At 44.4% G+C, this 13,086-nt stretch overlaps 1 protein-coding gene and 1 long non-coding RNA gene across 6 annotated transcripts in view; one reads left to right on the top strand and one right to left on the bottom strand.

Annotated features, from left to right (window-relative positions):
• Nucleotides 1-13,086, bottom strand: part of COL7A1 (collagen type VII alpha 1 chain) — a 120,561-nt gene that overhangs the window by 29,514 nt on the left and 77,961 nt on the right. For 4 of the 5 annotated variants that reach the window (XM_079966985.1, XM_079966988.1, XM_079966987.1 and 1 more), the window contains 10 exons: nt 11,935-12,066; nt 11,282-11,482; nt 10,824-10,859; nt 8,334-8,378; nt 6,654-6,725; nt 5,149-5,193; nt 4,203-4,265; nt 3,913-3,957; nt 1,751-1,786; nt 298-333 (listed from right to left, as the gene is read on the bottom strand). In XM_079966985.1, coding sequence (XP_079823111.1) covers nt 298-333; nt 1,751-1,786; nt 3,913-3,957; nt 4,203-4,265; nt 5,149-5,193; nt 6,654-6,725; nt 8,334-8,378; nt 10,824-10,859; nt 11,282-11,482; nt 11,935-12,066 — 711 coding nt within the window. Of the gene's footprint in view, nt 1-297; nt 334-1,482; nt 1,519-1,750; nt 1,787-3,912; nt 3,958-4,202; nt 4,266-5,148; nt 5,194-6,653; nt 6,726-8,333; nt 8,379-10,823; nt 10,860-11,281; nt 11,483-11,934; nt 12,067-13,086 lie in introns of all 5 variants that reach the window. The other variant, XM_079966986.1, reaches the window with a different exon arrangement.
• On the top strand, nt 4,272-12,768 carry LOC307210862. Its single transcript, XR_013836187.1, has 2 exons — nt 4,272-4,548; nt 12,410-12,768. It is a non-coding gene; the product is annotated as an uncharacterized lncRNA (long non-coding RNA).

Raw genomic sequence — 13,086 nt, 5'->3', positions numbered from 1 at the left:
CTGAAAAGAAAAAAGGCAATTATTTTCAGTAACCAAAGCACAACAAGGTTGATACTGAATGAAGGAAGCAATTATTGCCAGAAATCTCTTGTGCAATACATCATATTCTGTCTCCGATCAAGTTGGAGGTGCTGTCTCCTGTCAGAACTTAGCCTACTAGATAATGGAACAATCCAGACTGCACACACTACATATCCTTACCCCAAACACTGAGGACCCTTATTTTTCTATGCATGGTTGGCTAAGCGGATTTTAGGATGCAATAACATCTCATGGAAAAAAGCCAGTTTTACTTACAGGAGGGCCTGGTGGTCCAGTATCTCCCTGGTTACCCTGAAATGAATGAAGAAACATCATCAGTACTGCAAATGGAGCACTGAAACCAAAGCTCAGTATATGAACTTCTCTTCCTGGAGAGCTCTCCACTTTGGGACAGTTCAGAGATATTTTCACCACTGAATTTCCAAAATGCAGTCAAGCTTCTTCATGCTCGCAGACACTTGTGTGAACTGGCAGGACACAGTACATTTCCCAGTGATTCTCCACAAACCACACCTGTACTTTTTTGGGTGTTGCAATGACTGCGTAAGTTCCTGTGAAGCATACTTGTATACTTGCACACCTCCAGTTCACAAAATAAATTTCTTTGTACTCATCACATCTCTCAAATGGTTCACAGGGAGAGGAAAAACAACCTCTAAATTACTGGGGTGAGGGAGGAAAGCCTGAGGCAGAGATATGGTCGTTTGGTCTACTGCAGAGATCTTTAGCCCCTGCCTGGGGGTCTGACCTGACCCTCCAAGCACTTTTGATAAGGTCCCACTTATTTTAGTAGTGGCAGCAAAAAAAGGGGGAGGGACGACAAATAAAGTCAACGCAGCTCAGCACCTGGAAGCAGAAGCAAATGACTCCTTCACTTGTCACCAGATGAATCATTTGATGAACAGGGAGTGGGTGATAACCCTCCTTCCTCAGCTTATATGCACAGGTCACCTGAGAAGAGCTGTGAGTCCTTTGAGTGGCCACACCCACCACTGATACACAGATGCTAAAGGGTTGGCTAAGGGTTAATATGGTCCTCAGGCCAAAAAAACATGGTTAGCCACTCCTGGTCTACAATCACCCAGTGACCTCACAGTTTAATTGCTATTAGAGCTGTGGACTCTCCCTCATGCATTTACTCCAACAACATCAACAATGGTTTACAAATATTAACTGCAAGCTTCATTATCTTGAACCCCCATTCAACAGGTACAGAGATAGGTTAAAGTGGCTTCATTTCTTCTGGACCCAGGCCTCTGCTTTGACCGCTCTGCCAACGACTTCCCCCTGCCCCGACCTTCTCCCCTACAAAGCTTATAGTGCAATGCGAAGACGAAAACACTCCACAGACAACTGTTAGCAAGAGGCATATTGCTACATGCAAGGTGAGGGGCAAGTGAAATACAGCAAGCAGGTGGGAGAAGCAAAGGGAGCACCTACCGGTCTGCCCAGAACTCCGGGGAAGCCTGGCAAGCCCTGCAAAGATCCAATTCAAATATCCAGAGAGTTAGCAAGACCCAGAGCAATCCCTCAAGCAAGCCTTGCTTGGCCCTTGCCTTATCTCACAACACAATGCCAAGGCAGAGCTGCTCCTACGCACTAGAGACAGACAGACAGAGAGAGAAGAGAGAGACAGCGAACAAGCGGAGGATGCCAACCACAGCCAATGACTCAGGTCAGCTGAGGCCTACCAAGAAAGGTTACTTACAGCTGGGCCGGAGGGCCCTCTAACACCCTGCAGGCCCTGGATGGGAGGGAATGACACAGAAAACAGACACACATGAACCAGCAATATAAAGCTCTCCAACAAAGGGGACAGGCTGTCCTCTGAATGGCCTGGAAACATACAGCGGTACCTTGGAAGTCGAACGGAATCCGTTCCGGAAGTCCGTTTGACTTCAAAAGCATTTGGGGACCAAGGCTCCTGCAGCCAATCAAAAGCTGTGTCAGACTTTTGGGTTCCAAAGAACGTTCGCAAACTGGAACACTCACTTCCAGGTTTGTGGCGTTCAGGAGCCAAAACGTTCAAATTGCAAGGCGTTTGGGTTCCAAGGTACGACTGTAAAATTTTTTTGGGGGGGGGCGCGGGAGATTTGAGGCTGCTATCCTGTTTCCTCTTGGCTGTCTGAAGTGCTGAGTTCTCCTGCACAAAGGAGCTCTACTGAGGCAGATTTAAGGCTATGGCCTATGTGAACACCACACAGACCATTCCACTGGGGCTCCTTAGGCCTTAAGAAAGTGAGGACATGACATCACAGACAGTGTACGGAAGCTTCCAGTCATTTGTCTGGATGCTTGAATGCTTCTGAACATTCTTATGGAGCAGGGCTGCTCCACTCAGTAGAAGAACCGGGCTGAACTGTTGAACAACCCTCACTGCAGGTTTTGGAGAATAGGAAGCTCCTTCAGTTGAGTCCTCTTCAGTCGGATGATGGCCTGCAAGGGACAGCATCGATAGAAGGTGGATTCCTGCAAAAACCCACTGTGTTCTCAAGACAACAGGGTGGGGTGGGGAGTGTCCTAGAAATGGTTTGTTACATCGGAACACTCAACACAAAAGGCAAAGCACGTTATTACTGTGGGGAAGGAAGGAGGCACACAGCAAAACAGAGATGGATTCCAACCAGGTGTGAAAGGAAAATGTATTATGAAGAGAATCCTCTATCCCCACGATATCTCTTCTCCTTGAATCTCACCCTTGCTTTCTGCTGCTGGTAAAGCACTGTCTGCCCCACAAGCAGAAGGATCACCCCCTGCCCATCACCACTCAGGGCTCCTAGTGCCTCAGGGATTCTACCCAGACTCCATGGGTCAGAGTGAGGAGCATCACAAGTGCCCAGCCTAGCAGACACTACTATTATCAATATGTAAAGGGGAAAATAAGAGCAACTTATAAATTTTGAAAAACTGAAGAAAAAAATCTCTTTGAAGATCTGGTACAATTATGTCTGGACTATGACGCTAGCACAGATGTTAAGAAAGTGGAGAAGAGGTAGCATGAAGTACTTCTACAATGGATGACTTTGTGGAACAAGGCTGCTACTGCAGCTTCATAGCTTGTAGTAACCAACAATCTGGTCAGATAAAGCCACCAGCTACACAGACAACCTCTGGAATAACATATTCAGATGGACAAGTTCCGCAAAACAAGTTCTGCAAAATATGCAGAATATGAAACAAACCTCAAACACAAAGCATTCAGAAAGTAACAGTGTGTGCTTCTGTATGTAATTGTATTGCTTCTTATAAAAAGAAATAACAAGTTGAATAATATAATATAATATAATATAATATAATATAATATAATATAATATAATATAAATAAAAATATTGTCTCTCTGCCAGGGTGTCCCAAAATTAGGTATACTGCTTTAGAATCCACTTTCTTTGTTCTTGACTCAAGTTCGCTGTCATCATTTCACAGTATCAGTAAAGAAAAATAATCCTTTTATCTGACTCCACTATACTTTCCAACTGCCAGCCTGAAATTTAACTGCCACTTTGTTGTGTGTTAGTTATGTGTACCCATATAATCCGTTGTGATGAATTTCACTGATTCAACTGTAAACTTTTAGGCCACCCTGTACTATAGAGATTTATGTGTGGCAGATGGAAAGCCTTGAAGCAAGACTTATGTTCCTGGAATGCCAGTTTAGCAACTGTTTTCAGAAGGCTATGGAGAGAAAGCCTAGGCTGGACCTGGGGAATACGACTTGTGGATTTCAATAAGCCCACCCTCCACCTTTCCTCCTAAAATTTGAGCTCTGAATCTTTCTCTTTGCTCTCTCTTTCCCACCTTCTGTCCTACTCCCCAAATCACACACATTTCCCACCCCAATACTGAGGCTTCCTCCCCCCACTTTTACTTACTGCTTTCCCTTCTGGGCCAGGGAGGCCTCTTTCTCCTGGAAGGCCCTAGAGCAAAATAAAATTCAAGGTCATTGAGAGAAAACAGAAGGCCAACAAGGCATCAAATCCCACCTCTGCAGCCACAGCGTAATACAGCATCAAATGCAGGTGGGCGTGGAATATGTCCCCAAACCCCACTGCTCCCCAAAGCAGGGTGTTGTTTATTATTAGAAGAAGCAGTGGCAGCTGTGATTTCAGAACTATGTTCCCCCTGCCACCATTTCCAACAGTGGTCCATCACCAATACTTACTGGAGCGCCATCCCTGCCTCTCTCGCCGGCTTCACCTCTCTCCCCTTTCTGCCCAGTTTCACCCTGCAATTCAAAATGTTGTTTGATGTCACAAAGGCAAGTAGGCGGGCCCTTTGCTTCAATGTTCCATCCCGAGGGCCAATCCATATCCAGCTCTCCTTGACTGCCCACTATGATGCGTTTGTCTGCATTGCTTCCCCAGGAGACCAGGATGGGACTTGGGCTCAGTTCAACCGAGGACATGGATGGAGGCTGCCAATGTTTTGGGACAGCCCTGGCTCACCCCCCCCCCAAGAAACAGTGAGACGTGCGGGGAATGCACACATCAAGAGCAAACCTGAAAAAAGTAAGCATGTGAAGTCCTACTGGAATCATTTATTTTGATATTATTTAGTACATTCATGTCCCACCTTTCTTCCAGGCCCTTGAACTAGAACTTCATGCTATCCTGGCATAAAGGAAGTTTAAGACCATGAACTCAGAGAGAGTCAAGACCCTAACCCTTGAGGAATGGAGTGCCAGCAGTCATTATCCATGGTTTCTACCCCAATTCTGGGAGTGGAGTAGGATCCTTTGGTATTGGAAGGGGGTGTGGGGGGAGAATAACCACGGGAATAAGCAAGCCAAGCTCCCAAAGCTGAGTTCTGAAGGAAAGCATGGCGAGGCCAGGAAATTCCTGCTTTGGTGAGCAGGGATATCCCACTCTTGGTCATAGCTGTTGTTGCACCCCTGCTTGGGTGGAGGGCAAGTAACCCCCCCCCCCTTTTGGCTCAGCACTGCTGAGTTCTCCATGAAAGGGATAGAGAAAAAGAAGAATTTTCAAAGCAAGATAAAAGCCAAACATTCGGCAGGAAAGAAAAGGTCCCCCTCTTGGCAAGCGAAGGCACAGAGCAGGCACAGGGGAAGCCGGAGAGATGCAGGGGCGGGAGACTTACTATACTCAGACCTTATCGCCTCTAGAGCCTTTCTCGCCATCTTCTCCTGGCTCTCCCTGTACAAGCGGAAGGAAAAAGGGAATTATTTGCTGCAAGCCTCAAAGAAGTGAGTTCTAGTCCATGGATGGGGACTCTGTGGCCCTCTGGGGTACTGCTGGGGTACAGCCCTCATCAACCCAGTCACTGGCTATGGCAGAAGGGATTTGGGAATCCATCATATGGAGGGTCATGGATGCTTCATTCCTGGTCTAGTTATTTTTCGTCACCCATAATGCCCAAGTAGTAACAAATGCCATCATGTGAAGCTCAACAATGATGCCTGCATTGCTACCTTGCTCCTCCCAAGATTGTGTCTATCACATGGTTCATGCCTTTGTTGTTGTTTTTATTTTTCAAATTACTAAGGTTGTAATTTACTAGGCAAAGATTTAAGACAGCAATCCTATGCACACTTATTTGGAAACAAGTCTCAGTGAAATCAAAAGGAATTACTTTTGAGCAGACCTATGCTGGATTGTGATGCAAACTAACTAATATTTAAGTTAATCTTTTAGCAAATTTTAACAGATGAGTATTAAAAGGGAAGAAGAAAGAACATATTGAAGAAAGTGATGAAAGTGATGGACTATATGGAACTGGCGGAAATGACTGGCAGAATCCGAGACCAAGGTGAAGAGTCGGTGGAAGAAGATTGGAAAAAATTTAAAGTTTATCTACAGAAACATTGCAAAATTAAGGAATGTTAGAAGGATGTTGGAATGAAGTAATGTGGTTTCAGCAGAAATGATATAAAGGATTAGGTAAAAATGGATTTGTTAATTGGTGAAAGACAAGAATGTAAAATTACAGTATATTAAGATAAATTAATAGGATAAAAACAAAGCTGGAAAGGATTTGCTGAAATATCTAATTGAACTAGAATACAAAAAAGGGAGGTGTGAGGAGGTCAAGGAAATAAGCAAAGGAAAGAAAGTTATGTAAAGGTTTGAATTGTGGTGTTTTTTTAAAATTGCTTGTATTTTTTCTGTCTTTTTTATTTTTCTCTTTTTGTTTTTTGTTTTTTCTCTTTGTAAACTTTAAAAGTTGAATAAATATTATTTTTAAAAAAAGATTTCTAATATAGCCTTTTTATGTTGTCTCATCACATTCTTCATTATCTCAAAATGGCAGATAAATTGAGGGTTTGGGACTCAGCAATTCTGTTTATATTTAACCGGTTAACACCCCCCCCCGATGCCCCACTAAAGGTCTTCAAAGTGAGGAGAGTTTACAATACTGCAGTCTCAGATTCTGTTGTGGGTTGAAAGGCTTCCTGATTTGGGGAGCTAAATGCCAGTTCTGTTATCATTCATGGTCAGAAAAATACAGGACTCAGAACTGAAATTATTAAAACCACTAGAAGAGTGGAGCATAGCCCTATTCCGGGGAGGGGGGGAAACTTCCCTAAAGCTGCTATGTGCATAGGTAGGGAAGTCTCCATTGGCTGAGAAAAGACTGGCATGGAAATGACACTAACCTTGCTTCCCTTGGGTCCTGCAGCCCCACGCTCTCCTGGAAGCCCCGGGAAGCCCCCTTCCACTCCATCCACCTGGAAAAGTAAGAAGAATTGCACATGGGGTTTCTCCTCCTGCACAGACAAGACCCTGCACATGCTAACATTCCTTCATGTTTTGTCTGTATTCCGACAGAATGTCATATACTGTTCTCCGCTACATGCGAAGAACATTTCTGTGGATATTCCAATACTTGGATAACCTCTCAAGAACTACCGTAACCGCTAATAGAGCTGTAGGAATTGCTTGACTTAATCAGGGTACCTGTGTCTGTTCCACATGCAGTTTAGGATCCATCTTTTCCTGGGTATAAAACTGTAGAGTTGGAAGGGACACTGAGAATCATCTGGTCCAACCCCCTGCAATGCAGGAATATGCAGCTGTCCCTAACAGGGATCGAACCTGCAACCTTGGCATTATCAGCACCATGCTGTAACCAACTGAGCTATCCAAGCTATCCCTCATGCTTGATTAAATCTGTTGATTTTTCTAGGCTATGAGAGCCAGTGTGATGTAGTGGTTAAGAGCGGTAGTCTCGTAATCTGGGGAACCGGGTTCGCGTCTCCGCTCCTCCACATGCAGCTGCTGGGTGGCCTTGGGCTAGTCACACTTCTTTGAAGTCTCTCAGCCCCACTCACCTCACAGAGTGTTTGTTGTGGGGGAGGAAGGGAAAGGAGAATGTTAGCCGCTTTGAGACTCCTGAAGGGGAGTGAAAGGCGGGATATCAAATCCAAACTCTTCCTCTTCTTCTAGGCTATGACCCAAATTCAAAAAAGTTCACACAGAATCAAACTTAAGCCCAGGAGCAGAAGAGTGTGTGTGTGTGTAAGGGGGGGGGGTGAGATTGACCTCACATTGATGGGCATTCATAACTTACTCATTGAGCTTTTTCTAGTTAACTAAAGTGGACAGCGAAATTTGAAGACCCTGGACTCAGCTGGAAGACGGGCAATGCTTAACACTATCTTCTGAGGCTTGGTATCAATTTAGAGCAGCATGTGTTAGGGAAAAGCTTTAATTTTTATTCCCATTAGAAATCTAGCCAGTAAGTAGGCAGGGCAAAATAGCAACAGAGGAAGGAGTACAGGGATGGGATCTGTTTGAGCTTCAAAACACTGAACTGCCAGTCCAAGGAAGCACACAAGGCTGTCTAGGGCAAGGCATTCATGGCCACAGGGTACAATCCAAAAGCACTAGAAGCAGAAGAACATGTCTATGTCTCCCCTTTTCTTGGGTTTTCTCACAGGGATTTTCTCACAGAGTTCAAATAATTCAGGATATAACTCAACACCATTTTACATTGACTTATTATAGGTCTTCCTCGTGTTACATTCAATAAGTGTACCACTTGTGCTCACAAGAGCTGGGCTGTACAAATCAAACTATGTACATTCTTTTACAAAAATAAAAAAGTGTACATTCTTTTACAAAAATATATGCGCTTGTGTAGAAACAGCTTTTAGCTGTGTTTAGTACAATATGTGAACAAGCTTAATATGAGTTCAGCATCTAAGGGACGGGGACACACACGCGCGCACACACACACACATGTCCCCAGATGCTGAGCTCATATTAACCACAGACACACACACACACACACACACACACACACACACACACACACGGTTGAAGGAATCACTCACCCTGGGTCCTGGTGGCCCTGGTGGCCCTTGTAAGCCATCTCTGCCCTGGGGACAAGAGAAACAGGGTAATGATCAAATACATGGAGGATTTGCCAAAGAAGTGATCCAAGTCTTACTCACCCCCACCCACAATGTGTCACAACAGCATTGTCCAGTAACTCCTAAAGGCATGGGATGAATGAGGAATACAGAGAGATAGGCCCACCACAGGTATATCATTCAGAACTATACTTTACAGGCAAAACATCTGTAACAGGGCCCAGATGCCACTTTTAAAAAAGAAAAATGCAGAAAATAAACTTCCTGAAAATGGGATTCAGAACCAAAAAGCAGTATAGGGGAGGGTTCTTAACCATGTCCTTGTCTGCTTGTCTCTCTGTTTTACTTCCCTCCCCCAAGTGATTTCTCCCTGACCTGAGCAGAGTTCCAAACTTGGGTTGAGGTGTTGGCTTTTAATCTTCCACTTTAAATATTTTAGTGTTATTTACATGTGCTTAGGGCTTGGATTATGATTGTACATCACTTTTGAGACTTCTTACTAGAAAAGTAACTCATGAATATTTTAAACAAGCAAAAAAAAATAAACATGAGTTTACAATTCTCTGGTGGAGAAAAGCCACATGAGGGTGATTTGGAGCAGAAAAACAGCAAGCACAAAAAGTGGTACACATCCGCTTCCCTCCCTCCGATGCTTATCTGCAGAATTGTGGGTTTTCCTTATCCCACATGTATTTCATTATTCAAGAACTGTCTACTTTCTCTACTTTGTTTTCAAGTAAGGCAGCGCTCAGTGCCTGCTCCAGACTGGACTGACACCAATTACCCTGAGGCAAATATCTTGTCTCAGAAGGATTTATATCCTCAAAACAAGTATATAATCTTTGTCCTGAAGCTGCATTTTTAAATGCACACTGTTCTCAGAGATAGATGCAGAGAGACAGATTGGCAACCACTCTGAAGTCTAATAAATTAAAATTTTCAGTGGCTACTAGTCATGGAGGCTATATATTATCCAGAGGTCGAGTGCTTCAGAATATCATCTGCTAGGAGGCAAACAGCAGGAGAGAGCTATTGTGCTCATGCCCTGCTTGTGGGCTTCCCATGGGCATCCGGTTGGCAACTGTGGGAACAGAATACTGGACTAGATGGGCCTTTGGTATGATCCAGTATAGCTCTTCCTATGCTCTTGCCTATACACAGAATTATAACAACCAGACCCCAACAGCAAGAGAAGTATATAGTTGTATTCATACTGAAACCAGTCTATAAGTGCCCTGTCTGGTTGACAGTTTTCCTGAATACTTTGTCTCCTTAAACTCCAAGAAAGGAGTTTCTCCACTTTAGCCAAAGCAGCAATGTTTATTCCCTTCTCAAGACCACACGATAGACCCCTTTCACAAATCTCTCCTTAAGCTTTCGGACTGGGTCCACAGCTTCATTTGATTGTTGCTGTCTATTTGCTTCTGAAACCTCTTCAAACCCCATGCATAGTTCCCTTAAACTTTCTGTATGCCTCTGAAATCTGGTATATAGTTTCAGCTTCAGTTTATACAGGATGTGCATATCAAACATGCACTCCAGTCTTCTAGAGATTTGTTCCACTGCCTCCTTTTCATTTTCTGGCCAACAAGGCACTCCCACCTTTGCTGTTTCTCCCAAATGAACCAATTAAGACCTGTATTTTCTTGTGCAATTAAATTAATCTAAACATACCCTTCCTATCCCCACCCCCCTGCAAATTTAGGTAACCAGGAGCATCCAAGATCAGTGGAGCTTGCATCCATGATAGTTGGACATGACCTTACCCTTTCTCCTCCAAGGTAGATTCATGTTGTCTCTTAAGAATAAAAGTCGGTTACAGTTTGTGGTTTGTCTGGAGTGAGTCTGGGTTCAGAAGATATGTGAAGCTAAACTCAGTGCAACATAAGTGCAGCAGTACGAGAACCAGAGGAGAAGCAAAGTGGCTGTGATCTGATTTCTGGGAACCCATATATACATGCATTTATGCTAAGTCATGGTTTGCCTTAGTATTATGTGTGAACCAGATTAATAGGTTGGATCCCAATTAGTTGTACAGTACTTTAGTCCCACTGTAATCAGTGGAGCATTAGTCATGCTGTACATAAATACAACTGATCTCAACGGGAGTAAAGTGTGACCAACTTAAGTCTAGAGCCAACCCAATGTTTATCTTGACAAAATTGTAACATGGGGGGGGGGGGGACATCCAGGTACACACACAGCTAATGATCATATAACATAACCTCACATCTCACTTAAGAGAATGCAACTGCCAATATCAAAAGAAGTTAATTTTCCAGAATTCACTTTACACTACAAGTCATATATTTTTAGCGTGAACAAATAGTTGGCAAATTCCTTCTTCTATGAATACCCCAGCATGGATAATTTTAAAGATGATTTATCTAGCACCTGCCCTAAGATGGATAGCTTTGGACTCAAAGTATAATAAAAAAACCCCCCACTCACCGGCTCTCCCTGTCCACCCTTCTCACCCCGATCACCCTGGAAAAAGAAAATGATGAGTTTTAGAAAGAACCACAAAACTGTTTCAGGAAAAGAAGTACTAATGAGCTATCCAGGAAATGTGAAAGCATAGTTTTATTGCTGCTGTGCCATGAGTCTATTATGTATATTGTTAACACATGGCTTTATTTTGGTTTAACTGTGTAACTATTTATTGTTTTAAATAAACAAATAATCTGATGTTCAGACATGTTTCCCTCAGATAATCCCACTTAGGAGAACCTCTCTTGCTCTGCCTCTATCCAACTCATGCAATGACTATAAGGAACTGATGAATTCGGAAAATGTGGCCACTGGAGGGGTAGGCCAAGGTTACTTGGGGGCTTTTGAGCTCCTAGTCACATTAGGTGCCTTCCCAGTTAATGGTGTCCCTTTCTGTTCCCACCTTTTAATATGCTCACCTTTTCTCCAGGCCTCCCAGCCTCTCCAAGTTCTCCTGCCCGGCCTGGCACCCCTGGTATTCCAGGTTTCCCAGGCTCCCCTGGCTGGCCAGATGGTCCTTCTGGCCCCCGCTCTCCAATGGCACGCCCTGTTGGGCCTTGGGGGCCTTGGTCTCCTTTGTCTCCCTTTTGGCCTCTTTCTCCAGGGAAGCCTATGAGCCCCTGCAAAAAAATACAGAGCATCATCTAGCAGGCCTCAGATCAGCTTTCTCTACAACAGGAAGCTCAGAGATTTCTATGAGCAAAGCACCTCTGCAAATGCTTTTCATCATGGAGACTGGTAACTTCAACAGGATGGATCTCTCCACAAGGAGCTTTGAACCAGGTCACAGCAGCTACAGCTGCTATTAACCTCCCATGTCAGATAATCAGATTCTTTACATTAACATTGAATTTTGGGTACTTCTAGCTCCACTATATCCTTCAGTTCCGAAAGGGCATTCCTGATAGTGGTGCCACCACTGCAGAATACTTCCCTCCCCTGAAGTTAGCACCCTCCTCTGAAGCTAGCACCAATAGTGAACAACTTTTGGCGCCAAGTGAAAATTTTTTTTGCTTCATCAGACCTTTGCATGAACATCAGAGCACGATAGCTAGGGAATTGTAAACCTCACCTCTCTGCCTGCTGGCCCTCTCTCTCCTGGATCCCCTCTGTCACCCTTCGTGCCTTTCAAGCGGACAGGGGCAGGCAAGAATTGGTCAGAACTCCCTTCAAAGGCACCAGTGATCTCCCGCAGTAAGGAAATCTGTAAAGGAAGGAGGGAGAGTTGAGTTTGTCTGCTAAGGAAATGAAAAGAGGCAGAATTGGTCCACCACCCTGTGCACAAACCTTTAGGCACAAACCTCAACAGCATGATCTCCACACACACCCTATTTCCAGACCATCCCTTTCTCCATCTGGAGCAAAAGGCAGACTTAATATATGCCCTGCCCTGATAACTTGAGAGAGCCCTATGGTCATCATGGAGGGCATGAAGTTGAAACACCGGAGGCAACCTCAGCATGGATGCTAAAAGCACCCAGAAATAACATTCTGTGCAGCAGAGTAGAAGGTACACCAGCATTACTTCTAGTTTACTTCCTCCTTAGGCCAACACCAGGTGCAGGCCCTCCTAGAGGAATTCCTTGGTGATGGAGATCAAAGGACAGTGGACCACAGCAGCTCCCCCCACCATCCCTGCAGTCTGTGCTGATGCTGTACCAAGTACAGTGGTACCTCGGGTTACATACGCTTCGGGTTACATACGCTTCAGGTTACACACTCTGCTAACCCAGAAATAGTGCTTCAGATTAAGAACTTTGCTTCAGGATAAGAACAGAAATCGTGCTCTGGCGGCGCGGCGGCAGCAGGAGGCCCCATTAGCTAAAGTGGTGCTTCAGGTTAAGAACAGTTTAAGAACGGACCTCTGGAATGAATTAAGTACTTAACCTGAGGTACCACTGTACCTGGGCAGGTACCCCTGGATCAGAAACCTTAAGGTATACTGTAAGATGCACCCAAGAACCTTCATTTGTTTATGATGTTCATGATGTATAAGAACCTTAAAAAAGCCTGTTAGATCAGACCAACTGCCCATCTGGTCCAGCAACCTGTTTTCACAGTGGCTGACCAGATGCCTTTGGGAAACCAGCAGCAAGCAGGATTCAAGTACAACAGCACTTTCTCCTCCTGTGGTTTCCAGCATCTGGTATTCAGAAGCATTGCTGCATCCAACTGCAGAGCATATCCATTATGGCTAGTAGCCCCCTCCTCCATGAATTAGTCT

The sequence above is a fragment of the Podarcis cretensis genome (genome assembly GCF_951804945.1).
Source record: "Podarcis cretensis genome assembly, chromosome: 2".
Lineage (NCBI taxonomy): Eukaryota > Metazoa > Chordata > Lepidosauria > Squamata > Lacertidae > Podarcis > Podarcis cretensis.
The sequence above is the reverse complement of the archived record's forward strand: the minus strand, read 5'-3'. Positions and strand labels throughout refer to the sequence as shown.